Source organism: Peromyscus californicus, unplaced genomic scaffold, assembly GCF_007827085.1.
Source record: "Peromyscus californicus insignis strain IS unplaced genomic scaffold, ASM782708v3 Scaffold_11__1_contigs__length_118956290, whole genome shotgun sequence".
In the NCBI taxonomy this organism is placed as follows: Eukaryota; Metazoa; Chordata; class Mammalia; order Rodentia; family Cricetidae; genus Peromyscus; species Peromyscus californicus.
The window spans coordinates 104381337-104395939 of record NW_026294402.1 but is presented as its reverse complement, the minus strand read 5'-3'; the positions used below and the strand labels follow the sequence as shown (position 1 = coordinate 104395939).

General features: G+C 40.4%; 1 protein-coding gene across 4 annotated transcripts in view; it reads right to left on the bottom strand.

Moving 5' to 3' along the window:
- The window catches only part of Smarcc1 (SWI/SNF related, matrix associated, actin dependent regulator of chromatin subfamily c member 1), a 146032-nt gene that overhangs the window by 32477 nt on the left and 98952 nt on the right, over positions 1-14603 (bottom strand). For all 4 annotated transcript variants that reach the window (XM_052721783.1, XM_052721791.1, XM_052721769.1 and 1 more), the window contains exons 22-25: positions 13534-13589; positions 11057-11171; positions 9012-9166; positions 2333-2467 (exon numbers count right to left, since the gene is read on the bottom strand). In XM_052721783.1, coding sequence (XP_052577743.1) covers positions 2333-2467; positions 9012-9166; positions 11057-11171; positions 13534-13589 — 461 coding nt within the window. The remainder of the gene's footprint in view (positions 1-2332; positions 2468-9011; positions 9167-11056; positions 11172-13533; positions 13590-14603) is intronic.

The window sequence follows — 14603 nt, the reverse complement described above, 5'->3', positions numbered from 1 at the left end:
GAGGCAGGCGGATCTCTGTGAGTTCGAGGCCAGCCTGGACTACCAAGTGAGTTCCAGGAAAGGCGCAAAGCTACACAGAGAAACCCTGTCTCAAAAAAAAAAAACAAAAAAAACCCCCAACCAACCACCCACCCAAACAAACAAACAAACAAAGAGCTAGTTAGGAACAAGCCTAAGCTATCGGCCAAGCTTTCATAATTAATAAGAAGTCTCTGTGTGGTATTTTGGGAGCTAGCAGGTAGGACAGAAAAATCTATCTGCCTACAATACATTAGCACAGTGGCTGACCTAACAAGTTCACAAGGCTGACAGCTTACAAATATTAAATTCCATGAGTAGTTGTTCAATAGTAATTTGTATAAATGAAGGCATATGCATATTTATCAAACACTAATCCTATGTTAAACAGTGTACCAAACACATGCCAGAATCTTTTCACAGCCTGCAAAAATCACTGTTAAGATAACAGTCATGGCTTCTTCACTTGCCAATAAAAGATAGGACATTTCTTGGTTGTAAAAAAACATCAGGTTTCAGTTGTGCACAAAATGAAGAGGTCACAGTGACCCATTTTCAATATATTGGTAAAAGTAAATTTTTAAGTTGGCTCCTAAAGATCCTATTTCCTAACATGTGCATCATCCCTACTGAAGCACACCTATCTATCCCTGATATTAGGGTTGGGCTACATAGCTGTGGTGGTTTGAATAAGAATGGCCTCCACATGCTCATGTTTGAATGCTTAGTCATAGGGAATAGAACTACTTGGGATGGATTAGGAGGTGTGGCCTTTATTGGAGGAAGTGTGTCACTAGGGGTCACACTTTGAGGTTTCAAACCCCAGACAGGTCCAGTGTCTCTCTCTTCCTGCTGCCTGTGGATCCAGACGTGGAAATAAATGTCAGCTACCTCTCCAGCACCATGTTTGCTAGCATACCCCCATGAACATCCATCCCCATGATGAGAAAGGACTAAACCTCTGAAACTGTAAGTAAGCCCCAATGAAATATTTTCTTTTATAAAAGAGTGACTGTGGTCACGGTGTCTCCTCACAGCAATGAACACTAAGATAGATGTAGCTACCAGGAGCAGGGCATTGCTGTGACAGACATGACCATGCTGATGGCTGGTGAATGTGGACTTTGGATCAGGAACGCAGTTGAATGTTTTACGTGTGGCTTAACAGGCTATACAAGTTCGAGTTCAAGCATAGAAGACAGTGCTGAGGGCTATCTGAACTGTAGGGGCACAACTCAAGAAAGTGGCCTAGGGGAAGAATGATTAGTAAGAGGCCTAAAGGCCTTTCTTGTGATATTTTGGTAAAGAATGTGCCTGCTTTCTGTTCTTGTCAAAGTCTACCTGAAGATAAACTGAAGTGTTTTGGATTAATGGTGTTGGCAGAGATTTTCAGACAGCCTAGTGTTGTCTCTGTCTCATGCAGATACAGAATGAAAAGGAGCAAGCTGACCAAGGAAAAATACAAAGTGCACAGTTTGAAGAGAAAAAGAGCACCAGGAAATGTAATGCAGCTAAGTCCAGTGCTCAAAGAGATGAAAAGTTTAAAGAAAAGCCTGAGGCTAAGTGGAATAAATGGAGTAGTGACCTCAGGGCAAGACTCCACCAAGTTAAGCTTCCAACTTACAAAAAGGAATATAAATAAAAAGAAGAAAAGAGAGAGAGAGAGAGAGAGAGAGAGAGAGAGAGAGAGAGAGAGAGAGAGAGAGAGAAGCTTCATCAGTGAAGGAAGTTGGTGAAAATGTAATTGAATGAGAGGGCCAAATCCCAGCCCCAGCAAACAGCAGAACTTAGCAGCTTTGACAAACACTGCTTGAGGCTCAGCCTGGATCTAGTTCCAGCTACCAGTCAACCTGCACAAAAGGTCAGGAGGAGTGACAGAGATACAGTAAAAGGTCAAATGTGTGGCCATTATAGAAAAATGGGCCCTGAAGTCAAAATGAGATAAACTTCTATTTTCTAATATTTATATTAACAAAAAGGAAATCAAGAAAATCTTGAATCATGTAATAGATTTTACAATTCACCAGAAACAAATAGGCAGGAAGTCTAAAATTCAGCTTAAAATATCCCTTATCCCTTTATAGAAGGGATATTTAATATTAAGTATGTAAATAGTCAAGACATACAAATAGCTAAGACTTACAAAGTAGACAGAAACCCATTTATTTATAATCACTGGCTCATCAAATACAGGGAATGACAGAAAATCTAGAGACCAATGGAACAGTCTACCATTGTATTACCTAAAGTCTGTCTCTTACAGGCAGTTAGGGGTAATTTTCAAAACACCACCATTCAAATTCCCCTTACTTACAGCCTCTTTCTCTCTGTCCATTATAGTTTCCAGCTCTTCAAAATGTCGAAGTTTGATCTCTAGTTTCTTCATCTGTGTCTCAACCAGGAGAGCTACGAGGGACTTGATCTTTCTCTCTTCCACAGCAGCCAGGTGCTAAGGGCAAAGACCATTCTAAATTATTGAGGTAAATGAAAACACAAGAAAACCCCTGATGTTTTCTAAAGGGACCATCAGAATGGCTCAGTGGGTAAAGACACTTGTTTAATGGAAAAATTGAGTTCAACCTCCACAACACATGAGATGGAGAGAATCAACTCACACAAATTGTCATATGATCTCACCATGGGACCCCTTCTTAAACCCAGAAATAGTAACTTATTGTAAAGTATTAAAGGACAAGCTCGCCACCAACCAAACCTACCTACCTATATATTTATCTGAACTGAGATCCTTGATGAGCTAAAAAACAAAACCAAAGATGAATCCTTCACATCTGTCCTCACCATCTTTTCCTCCTATGAATTATCCAGGGATAAGCAGTTTGTCTCTTGAGCTGCAAAAACCCTATTGCAAAGCTTTCCCATGGTAAGCATTGTGTGGGGCAAGGAAGACCAGAACAGTACTTCACCCTAAGCTTAAAGAAAGTATCCAGAGCTATACATACAAACACAGAACAGAAAGGAAGTCACTCTGGAAGATGGCCGAATGACTCCACAGCCATGAGCATGACAGTTTCATTCATGTTACTTGACTACTAAGCAGCACAAAGAAGAAAAGGGCCACATTACCCATACTGGCCAGGCTCTGACCATCTGCAATGATCAGTCCCCAACAAATTCCAAAATACATTTTGCAGTCTCTTTATCATTATCTGCTAAACTTTGTGTGTGTGTTATTTGTACATGAGAATTTAATAATATGTAGAGAAGGCTATCTTTCTAACCTCTTGATCTCCTATAGAATCTAGGAGTTAACATATAGGAGGCATTTATGACAGGCTTCTGGAGCAATGGTGACATGGGATGCTATATCATAGTTTAACTACCAGGCTTTAAGAATGATTTTACTTTATTGGCTTTTCAAGACAGGGTTTTCTTTGTGTAGCCCTGGCTTTCTTGGAACTTATTCTGTAGGCCAGGTTGGCCTCGAACTCAAGAGATCCTCCTGCCTTTGAGTGCTGGGATTAAAAACATGCACAACCATGTACAGCAGGATGTTTTACTTTAAAAAATTATGTGTACATGTAAATAAATGTCTGCTTGTGAGTCTGTACACTTGTGTACATTACCCTTGGTATCCAGAACAGGGCATCACAGTTTCCACAACGGGAGTTACAGGAACTTGTGATCTACCCAAAGTGGTACTGGGAACTAAACCTGGGTCTTCAGTAAGAGCAATATACGTTATTAACCACCAAGCCACCTCTCTGGACTCAATTGTTGTTCTTTTACAGATAACAACAATGCAATGTCATATACAAGCTGTGGAGACATCTCAATGAAAGCTAAAAGTACTTCCTATGGCACTGCACATAAATCATTCATGACATACATTGTGACACAATATGGTAAAAAATATTTAAAAAATTTTAAGCTGGTCATCACTATGATGAGAATACTATGTAATTTATAATTTTGTTTAAATATATTAACTTTTATTTCATTATTGAGCAAGTCTTTTGTGACTGTAGATGCCTGGGTACCACAGCAGACACCAGAGGCCAACTATAGCAAGTTCTTTCTAAAATGGGACAGGACTCAGGTACCCAGGCCTAAAAAACCTTCTAATCCATGGAGTCATCTTACTGGCTCATGTGTATTTTTGTTTTTGTTTCTGTTTTTTCGAGACAGGGTTTCTCAGTGTAGCTTTGCGCCTTTCCTGGAACTCACTTGGTAGTCCAGGCTGGCCTCGAACTCACAGAGATCCGCCTGGCTCTGCCTCCCGAGTGCTGGGATTAAAGGCGTGCGCCACCACCGCCCAGCTCATGTGTATTTTTGAAAAATAAACCCATATAAATAACACGAAATTGAAAAGTTACAACCAGATGTCAAGTAAAGCAAGTTTCCTTTTCAGTTCTGTCATGCAGCCACCAGGAAGCCTTCCTAAGGGAGAAACAGTATCACCAAGTTCTATACCCATTTTTATGTGACTGAGTCACTGAAAACCATAGCGTTTAGCAGAAAATATTCTGTCTCCTTTAGATTATGTAGGAAATTGGAAGAATTCCTTTGTATTATTAAATACATAATGCTAAGACATGTCCCCTCAAAATTGCAGATCATATATGTGATAGCAGAAAGGGCATCAAGTATGAAAGTTAAATATGAAAAAAGTTAAACAGTTAAACACTAAATAGTTAAGTATGAAAAGTTAAAATAAAAAGTATCAGTTTCATTGGGAATTTAAGAACAAAACACAGAAAATCTCAGAGCAGCAAAAAAGCAAGAAACAAGTCATAAGGGGAAAACCCTCAATTAAAAAATGATTTTGTACTTCTCTGTGCCCTGCTGAGGCCTCGGGACTTGGGTATCGTTGCCGTTTAGCCCGTGTTGGGCAGTTGTGTTGGTGAGACTAGGTTCTGACACATGAACAGATTATATTCAGGAATATATATGAATATACGTATATGCGTGCAATACCAATAAATAGCATTTATTCCAAAAAACATGAATGTGGAAGAACAAGGAGGGGCATCTCAGAGGGTCTGGAACGAGGAAACGGAGACATGTTGTAATTATATTATTATAATATAATTCTTGCTGGGCAGTGGTGGCACATGCCTTTAATCCCAGCCAGGAGGTAGGGACAGGTCGATGAGTTCAAGGCCAGCCTTGTCTATAGAACAAGTTCCAGGACAGCCAGACCTAGCTACACAAAGAAAACCTGTCTGCAAAACCAAAAACAAGCAAAAAACTAGTTTGGATTGTGTCAGATTTTTAAAACTAAACCAGGTTACAGCATGCACTCAAAACTCTTGAGGTGTAATGAAATTCAAATTAGAGCCACGTACAGCAGCTAGTCAATGGAGAGGATATTTCTCCAGTTTTTCAGAATACATATTTCTGAAGTCAAGAGTTGAAAAGCTTTCCTTCTTATACATACTAATGAAAATGAAGGACATGTTCTAGCAGATGCAGGGAAAAACTAGAAAAATCACATCAAGGACTTCGCTGACCCTCAAGGAATGCATTTATGACAACCTGGGAACAGAAGAACCAAGGGGATCCACAGAAGTATCAGAGGAAGAGACCAACTATTAAAAAACTGACTTTACAAAACTTGATGAACAGATTATAAAGACATGCCACAAAAGAATATGCAATTTTGGGAAAACCCTAAGTAGAGATGATTAAGGAAACTAAAGTAGCCACTTCACTGTCATGGGTTTGAGGCAGGGATTCCCATGCACAGAAGTAATTTCTGTTGACTCACACAAGCATGGGGCTAACATGAACAGGGCTAACTGCAGATGAATAGTCTAACAGGCCGACTTTCCCTTTGGTCATCTGTGCACTGTACTATTTACAGAGATATGATGACATAGCTCTGTTTGAAGTACACGTCAATCAACACCTGTGACATATGGAGTAGTTATGTATATGTTTACATGATGTTTACCCATCATACCTTAATTTGTATGGACACAGAGTAGTTTATGAAGAAATTTAAGGCAAACATATATGACTTTGAGAAAGTGGGATTTGTTTTCTTGAGAGAAATGCCTATATTATTCTGAGAACAAAAATATATCCTGGCTCTGAGGTCTCTAGTTCACTCGAAAGGTAAGTTTCAGCTCCTCCTTCTAATTCTCAGCACCAAGATGGAAGAAAACCCAGCGGACCTAGCCATGTGTGGATATGCCTATTCATGTTCCCCCAATCCTACTGCAGGTGTGGTCCATCACAGTTTGTCAACAGATGCAAAAATGGACATGTTCCTGAAGGGATACTCCCATGGAAAGGCTGGTAGGAACGCAGAAGTTACCCGCCTCGTCTGTTGAAGAGCTCGATCTGAGACTCTAATTACCTCTCTATGCATGAGGGTGACAAGCATAATAACAAAGCTGTTTATAGACACAGAAAAACAAAGTCAGAGTAAGAGAAACTTGGACTGCTTAGTGAAGCTTTGCTAATTACAGTAATTTAAGTGAATTCCTTGCACCCTGATTAGCATCCAGCACAAAAGTGAGTATGTGCTGCATGATCTCTCAGATCCAGCTATAAGGCACTACACTCACACGCGCAACCTTTACAGCAGGAACATTTCTGCACTACTGTCACATTAGAGGGACATTTGCCTTAATACTGAACACTGGAAGCCTCTATAATCATAACACTCGGGAGGTAGAGGGAGATGGTTCTCTGAGTTTGAGGCCAGCCTGGTCTACATGGTGAGCTCTGACAGCCAGAGCTGCACAGAGAAAATCTGTATGGGGGTTGGTGGGGACTAAACAGTAAACCTCCTAGTTTTTAGAAATAGAGCTGATGATGAGCAAGTATAGGCTGAGTGACGAAAATGTCTCTTCATAGTATTCTCAACTGCACAAAACAGCAAAGGTCAGGACAGATGATGTTTGATGTAGTTTCTATAAAGAGAAGGAAATTTAGCAGCCATGGTCCCTAGTATATAACAGATAAAACAGATAGTCAATCATTTTATTTCCTTATCATAAGAAATGTTGGGCCGGGCGGTGGTGGCGCACGCCTTTAATCCCAGCACTCGGGAGGAAGAGCCAGGTGGATCTCTGTGAGTTCGAGGCCAGCCTGGGCTACCAAGTGAGTTCCAGGAAAAGGCGCAAAGCTACACAGGGAAACCCTGTCTCGAAAAACCAAAAAAAAAAAAAAGAAAGAAATGTACTAAAGCACACGATGGTGGTTAAGAACAGGAGAAATTACAGGAAGAAGGAGTAAGAGAACCATGCTGCGGGACGGAAATGGTTAGAAATGCTAGATTCTGCTTTTTAGAACCACAAGAAACACAAAAATTCCAAAGGAAAGACAAGAGAAGAGGCTTAAAACTAAATAAAAGTCCTAATCATAAAACCAAAGTCCACTTGAGTTCCATGATAGATAACGGGATAGTGGAAACAGGCAAGGATTAAGAGAGGACTCTCCAAGAGTGGCTGGTCCTTAGCAGATGATGAAAGGGCTATTACAGACTCGGTACCAGAAAAGTCAGGGCAAACCTAAGACCAAGAAATCAAAGATAAGCAAAGGTTACAGGTCTGACGACTAAGAAAGGAGGAATGCTCTTGTAGTTTCTAATCTATACTGATGAGACAATCGCCAAGGACATTATGTATAGCGAGAATTCATACACATCTGGGCATAGTAGAGCACACTCAGCATCCAGAGGCAAGTGGGTCATCAAGGCTACATAGTGATAACCTGTCTCAAAACAACACAATCAAAACTCCATACAATTCAGAGATAAGGAGATGATGTCCAAATAATCCAACCTGGCAGAATACCGGAAGACATGAAAAAAGAAAACTGTGTTCAATAAGGACCAAACTAGAGAAAAGGAAGCAATAAATTGGCAACTACATTAGTACTTACGATTACGTAAGAGCATGCCCCAAAACTCACAGGAAAGGGAGGCATGGTGGCTAGGAGGGAGAGACAGGTTGTGAATAAAACCATGAGAGAAAAAGGATATAGTTTAGAAACTATCTTTGAAATACATGGGCAAGAATAAAAATGCAGGATGTAAGGCTACTTTAGTAAAAACCAGGTATGTGCCTGGGTTGTCTGCGTAATCCCCTTGGCTTGTAATAACATCTCCAGAAATACTCCCTTCAGGGGATTTATATCCACCTAGGTCAGAGGGGCAGAAACTCCTAACAGTGGCTTTGTGGTTTGAAGTGTCTGACCTATGAATCTGCTGTGACTCATACCTTACAGCTTAAACACTTAAGAGTAAGTAGTTCACATCAGCAGAGTGTTTGAAGGACTATGGAAGAAGACCTGTGTCAACATGTGAAGAAATACTCCAGACAGATGATTAGGAAAGTTCTAGAACCTGCTGGTCCTTGAAATCTGGTAAATTATTATGGAAGGAAACCACTCAGGAAGAATGGATGAATTTTTTTAATTTCATATATTCATCTTCAGAATGCTTTAAAATGCTAAATTAACACAAAGCGTGGGAAAAATAACATTTTCCTGTCTTCTTAAATATGCAGTGCAGCCGAGACCATGTTATAAATAGAAAAAACCACCCCCAGAAAAGCTGGCAAATTCAAGGAGAAAAAGCTATTTTAGGTTCTTTCTTTCTTTTCAGTCTGTAACATCAAGATGAAGAATTATACAAAGAAGCAGATTTTGTCTTAAAATCGTTAATATTTCAATTTGGTAAAAATTATTGAAACAATGACCCAAGACAAGTTCCATAGGCAAACTAAAAACAAAACGATAAAGGAGGTGCTTAAGGGGAATGGAACACAGGCCTTCAATCGGTGGCCTCCACAAAGCTAAAGACAACAATGAAGGCAAGGAATGTGTCACCCCTTAGGACCGGATCCACTCTCAACACCCTCCTCCTGCCTGGGGATTTCTTAACCTAGAAATGTCATTCAAGCGAACAGTCATCTCCTGCCGGGAGGGAGGTTCTTTATACTAAATGTTCCCAATTAACTAAAAACAATGTGACCATTCATGGCTTAAGAGAGCGCGGGAAAGGGGCTGTTGGGGCAAACCTTGGCTTTGGTGGCAGCTGAGGCGAGAGCAGCTGCTGCGGCTGTGGCGACATTTCCCTCAGAAATCTCATGTTCCACTTTCTTCTTCCCGGTATCGCTTTCTCTTTCTTTACACGTATCAGTGAGTTCCTTGTTCTCTTCATTCTCCTTTTCTTCTGAAAATATTTTTAAAAAGCTTTATTACGAGTGTACTCAAGTCTCAATAACACATCTTAACCACTTTTGCCATGACAAACTAGAACTGATGTAACAAGAGTCTCACTGACTCGTCCTCTGCATTTAAGTGCACATCTAGAGGATATCTGAAGTGGCACACCCTGGTTTTGTGTCACTTTTCTAGTTTTTTTTTTTTTTTTTTTTTTTTTAGTTTTCTTTTTGAGACAGGGTTTCTCTGTAGCTTTGGAGCCTGTCCTGGACTAGCGCTGTAGACCAGGCTGGCCTTGAACTCCCGAGTGCTGGGATTACAGGTGTGCGCCACCACTGCCCGGCTGTGTCACTTTTCTAGTTCTGTGTATAGCTCCCTTGGATATAAAGGTGAGTTCAGGGGAGCACAATTAAAGACTCATTTGTTTCCTAAGCAGCAGAATATTCTGAGGACAACTGAGTCTGGATGCAATCAGAAACTGAGAACAGTACTCCACAAGTCTCAGACAGACATGAGGGGCTGCTATTGCAACAGACAGAATACACTGGCAAGAATAGGACAGACGAAGTGACACCCCCTAAAAGAACAATGGAGTCAACAAACTGGAAGAAACAGAACACAGACACAGAGAGACCAAAGAACAAGGGAACTGAAATGTTGGTGAACAATTTGCTTAATTTCTATTGAAAACAAAGAGGGAAGAGCAGCTTCCAGAATAAGCACTGGCATGAAGTGTTCAATAAAACCTACGGGCTAGGCATGTGGTACAAATCTTCAATCTCAGTGCTTGGGAGGAAGCAGCAAGAGGGTCAGGACTCCAAGAGTTCAAGACCAACATCAGTTCCATATCAAGCTGAAGGTCAGCTTGGGCTCTTCTAGCCACTGTCTAAAAACACCGAACACAGGAGACTAGAGCAAAGTGGTTAAGAACACTCACTGGCTGCTTTTCCCATAGGACTATGGCTCAATTCTCGGCATTTGAATGTCAGCTCACAACTGTCTACAATTCTAGTTCCAAGGGTAATGCACATATGTTGCAAAGACATGCACACAGGCAAAACACCCATGTACATAAAATAAAAATACATAGGAAAGCCGGGCGGTGGTGGCGCACGCCTTTAATCCCAGCACTCAGGAGGCAGAGCCAGGCGGATCTCTGTGAGTTCGAGGCCAGCCTGGTCTACAGAGCTAGTTCCAATCCAGGCTGGTCTACACAGAGAAACCCTGTCTTGAAAAAAAAAAAAACAAAAACAAAAAAAAAAATACATAGGAAGCTAAGGTAGGCAGATATTCAATTTCCAGGCCAGCCTGAGCTACAGAGTGAGACCCTGTCAAACAAATAAACAAGCAAGCAAACAAAGCAACCAAAACCCACTACTAACAATAAAACAAATAAAACAAATGCATTTTTCTTAAAAAATAATATTTTAAAGGAGGAGTATTATGGAGTATTTGTTCAACTATGTAAAGATGTGTTGCGGTTTTACCTTGCCTGCCTAAGGAACCTACTGGTCTAAAAAAAAATTGAATGCCCAACAGCAAAAGAGAAGGTATAGGCAGGACTTCCCGGCAGAGAGAATAAGTAGGAGGAGGAATTTAGGCTCAAGGAAAAAAGAAAAACAGACACCAGGGGCCAGCCAGCCAGTAATGGAGGAAGTAGGAAAGTAGGACATACAGAATGAAAGAAAGGTGTTTTCTCTGAAGAAAAAGAGATGAATAGAAACAGGTTAAATTAAAAGAGCTAGTGGAACAAGCATTCATAACTAACAATAAGTCTCCGTGTCTTTACTTGGGAGCTGGTTGGTAGCCCATCGCATCTGCAGTGGAGAGAGAGAGGCCAGAGCATCTTTGGTCTCTGAGTCACGGGCTGACACAGTCTAAGGAGCTCTGGCCCACTCACCTGGGTTGACGTCCTCGCGAACTTCACTGTCTTGCTCCTTCTCACTGTTTTTCTCATTTTCTCCATCTTGGGTTTTATCACCTTCATCTGATTCATTTTCCACTTTGTTTTCTGCCTGAAATTAGCACAAAACAAGAACAGGGAGTAAGTCAAGCAGACCTCTGAGGAGGGAAAACTCCTTACGCTCACAACAGGCTTCAGTATTTTTGCCAAGAAATAGACTAAATTCTGATGGGCCTGGTAAAGAAGACCGACAAATGAGACTAACAAATTGTGAGATACAGATTTTTAACCAATTTGAAATCTAGGTGCTCGTGGAATGATACATCTCCCAAGCACATAGTATCTGGTGCTTCTGCAACCTCTGCTACCAAGACCAGGTTTACAATGCCCAAAGGAATAGAGTAGCTAACCAGTATTATTTACTGATTGAAAACAAAACAAAACAAAAACAAAAAAACCCAAAACATAAAAACTACATGGGCACAAGGTTAATTTTCTGTGGTGCCCTCCCCATTTTCGTGTGTGGTATGTGTACATGTTTGCATAAATGTGGGTGCACGTGCACGAGGAGCCCTGCGGTTGACATTGGTAAATATCCCCAGTCACCGTTCCACATTATTCAATGAGGCATGGTCTCTTAAAGTCATAATGCTTGGGGGTCCTATCTCTGCCTTCTGAAGCTAAAATTATAGGCAGGCAAACATAGGCACCTGACATTTCTGTGGGTTCTGGGGATCTAAGTGACAAGTGTTTTAAAGGGCTGAATGCATTTGACTGTCACACCAGAGGAAAACTTGATGAAATGATTTTATCATGTCATTTACTGATGGATTTAAGAACACAGCAACTGTGATCATGCTTTGGTAACTGAAAACCAATTCATCGGGTCAACATTTGGAACTTTTGAAATTTCTGTGACCTTGAACAAAAAAGAGAACACAGTCTATAAAATGGAAACTACCACTGACTTGATGAGGCTATTTTAAGAATTAAATGAGAGGCTAGAGACATGGTTCAAGAAAGAAGGGCACTGGCTGTTCTTCAGAAGATCCAGGATGGATTCCTAGAATCTACATGGCAGTTCACAACCACCTGTAACGCTGTACGAGGGAACCAGATGCCCTCTTCTGGTCTCCCCAGGCACCAGGCATGCAAGTGGTGCAGATGTGCATACAAGCAAAAAAAATTAAAATAAAGTAATAATAATAGTAATAATAAATTAAGATGAAGGCAAGGTGCAGGGGTTCAGCATTCAAAAGACAGACACAGGAGAGAAATCTGTGAGTTTGAGAATGATTGTTCTATACAGTGAGTTCTAGACAGCCAGAGCTCAACAGTGTGACTATGTTCCAAAAAAACAACCCACAAGCTGGGTGGTGGTGGCACATTGCCTTTAATCTCAGCACTCAGGAGGCAGAGGCAAGTGGATCTCTGGTGAGTTCAAGGCTAGCCTGGTCTACAAAGTGAGTTCCAGGACAGGCAGGGTTCTTACACAGAGAAACCCTGTCTCAAAACAAACAAACAAACAAAAACTCAGGCTGGAGAGATGGCTCAGAAGATAAGAGCACTGGCAGCTCTTTCAGAGGTCCTGAGTTCAATTCCCAGCAACCACCTGGTGGGTCACAACCATCTACAATTAGATCCAGTGCCCTCTTCTGTCATGCAAGCATTCAAGCAGGTAGAACACTGTGTATATAATAAATAAATCTTCCAAAAGAAGAAAATAAAAAGAAAAAAGAAATCAAAAACAGGAAGCAACCCAAAATAAATTAAATGAAATCACAAATGTAGAATTACTCTGTGATATTTGCAACAATGCCGGAACGGTAACCAATTATATTATTAACTGTAGCTTCGCCTTATCTATGTAATTTCATACTACAACATGGAATCGAGACTTTAAATCCCATTCATGTATAATCACTCAAATAGTGACTGAGTGTCCACTATAGTCTGTAACTGCTAATATACACACCAAGGTCGTCCCTGAAGAGGCTGTACATTCAGTATACTGCTGAGCCTTTACTATCTCTTATGGACAGGGACCGGGCCATGGACACATGATGACATTCACAGGCTTTGAATCCTGATCCTCCATTTCAATTTATACAGGTTTTACTCTTTAAAATCTACCTCAAAGGTCAGCTCCTCATAAATTTTTACTAAATAGTCCTTCTGTCAGCAGTGAACTCTCGTAGGAAATCAATTGTCTTCTGGTACAAGTATAACACCTAGGTCCTATAATACAATATTCACAATAACTAACTTTTGTATTCCTACTCCCAACTGTGCTTTCACAGGGTGCCAAAGAGGAGGACAAGGATTGGACGAAATTGTAGTGAAGAATCAATGGAAATCAGTCTATCCACTGGTAGTCCCTGAAGACGACTTGACATATCACAACATCTGAAAACCAGGACGCTGGAAAGGCACTGTATGGTTTCTCTGTGAGGAGACACCTGAATAGCCTTTACCTTCTCAAGCTGCTGACCATCAGAATCTGTTTCCATCTTTTCTTCTTCAGACCCTTCTACAAGTGAAAGAATAAACAATGAGAAACAGGTAAAAATCAGTGTATGGAGAGCATCTGAAATATATTTCTATGCAGTATAATTAACCAGTCCTCCTGGTGGCAAAGGAAGTGAGCCATATATAGCACATCCATTATGAGGAAGGACTAAGGACATGAGAGTAATAAGTACTGTTAAAGTCAGGATAGTGGGTAACTGCGGAAGGGAAGGGAAGTTAGAGGAGACAGCAGGAATGAATTTTCCTTGAGGAAATGCACAATGCTCGTGTGAATTTTCTGTATATAGTAATAAAACCGTTTTTAAAATGTTAGCGAGTAAGGAGAGTTCATTTTATCTAACAGATATTTAACGAGTACACATTTCAGTCAGACATTGCTCAATCCTGTATTTGCTGAAACCACAAAATCATCTAACTCTGGCCAGCGTTAGGCGCAGAAGCCAACTGTTCTATCACAGCACACAAGGGTGTGACCTGTCTCAGCAACAGAAGTACAAACAAGGGCAGAGTATCTTCTAAGGAGCCATGACAAACAGGAGAACACATGGTCAGAAGTACAATGTTAGGGAGACAAGATAGACAACGGTGTATGTGATCCCAATTCACGAGGTGAGAATAGTCAGAAAGAGGGTAATAATGGTGCTCTGGGCTATCTAATAATGTATACTGGGAATGCTGTTAAGGGAATCTATCCTTTATATAACATGATTTTATAACATCAGAAAGAGGGTAATAATGTTGCTATGGGCTATCTAATAATGTATACTGGGAATGCTGTTAAGGGAATCTATCCTTTATATAACATGATTTTATATAACAAAGATTTACTGTTAGAATTAAGGAAGATCATGATCTGAAGTCAATCTCTAGGAGGAGAGTTGTAGGGGAAAGAAGACAATATTATAGAAAATGAATATTCTTTAAAACAAAAACCAGCAAACATTCTTAAAGGTAAAAAGAGATTGTTCTATTTTTAAATAAAGGGTTTTAAACACTCAAGTATTAAAATTTTATA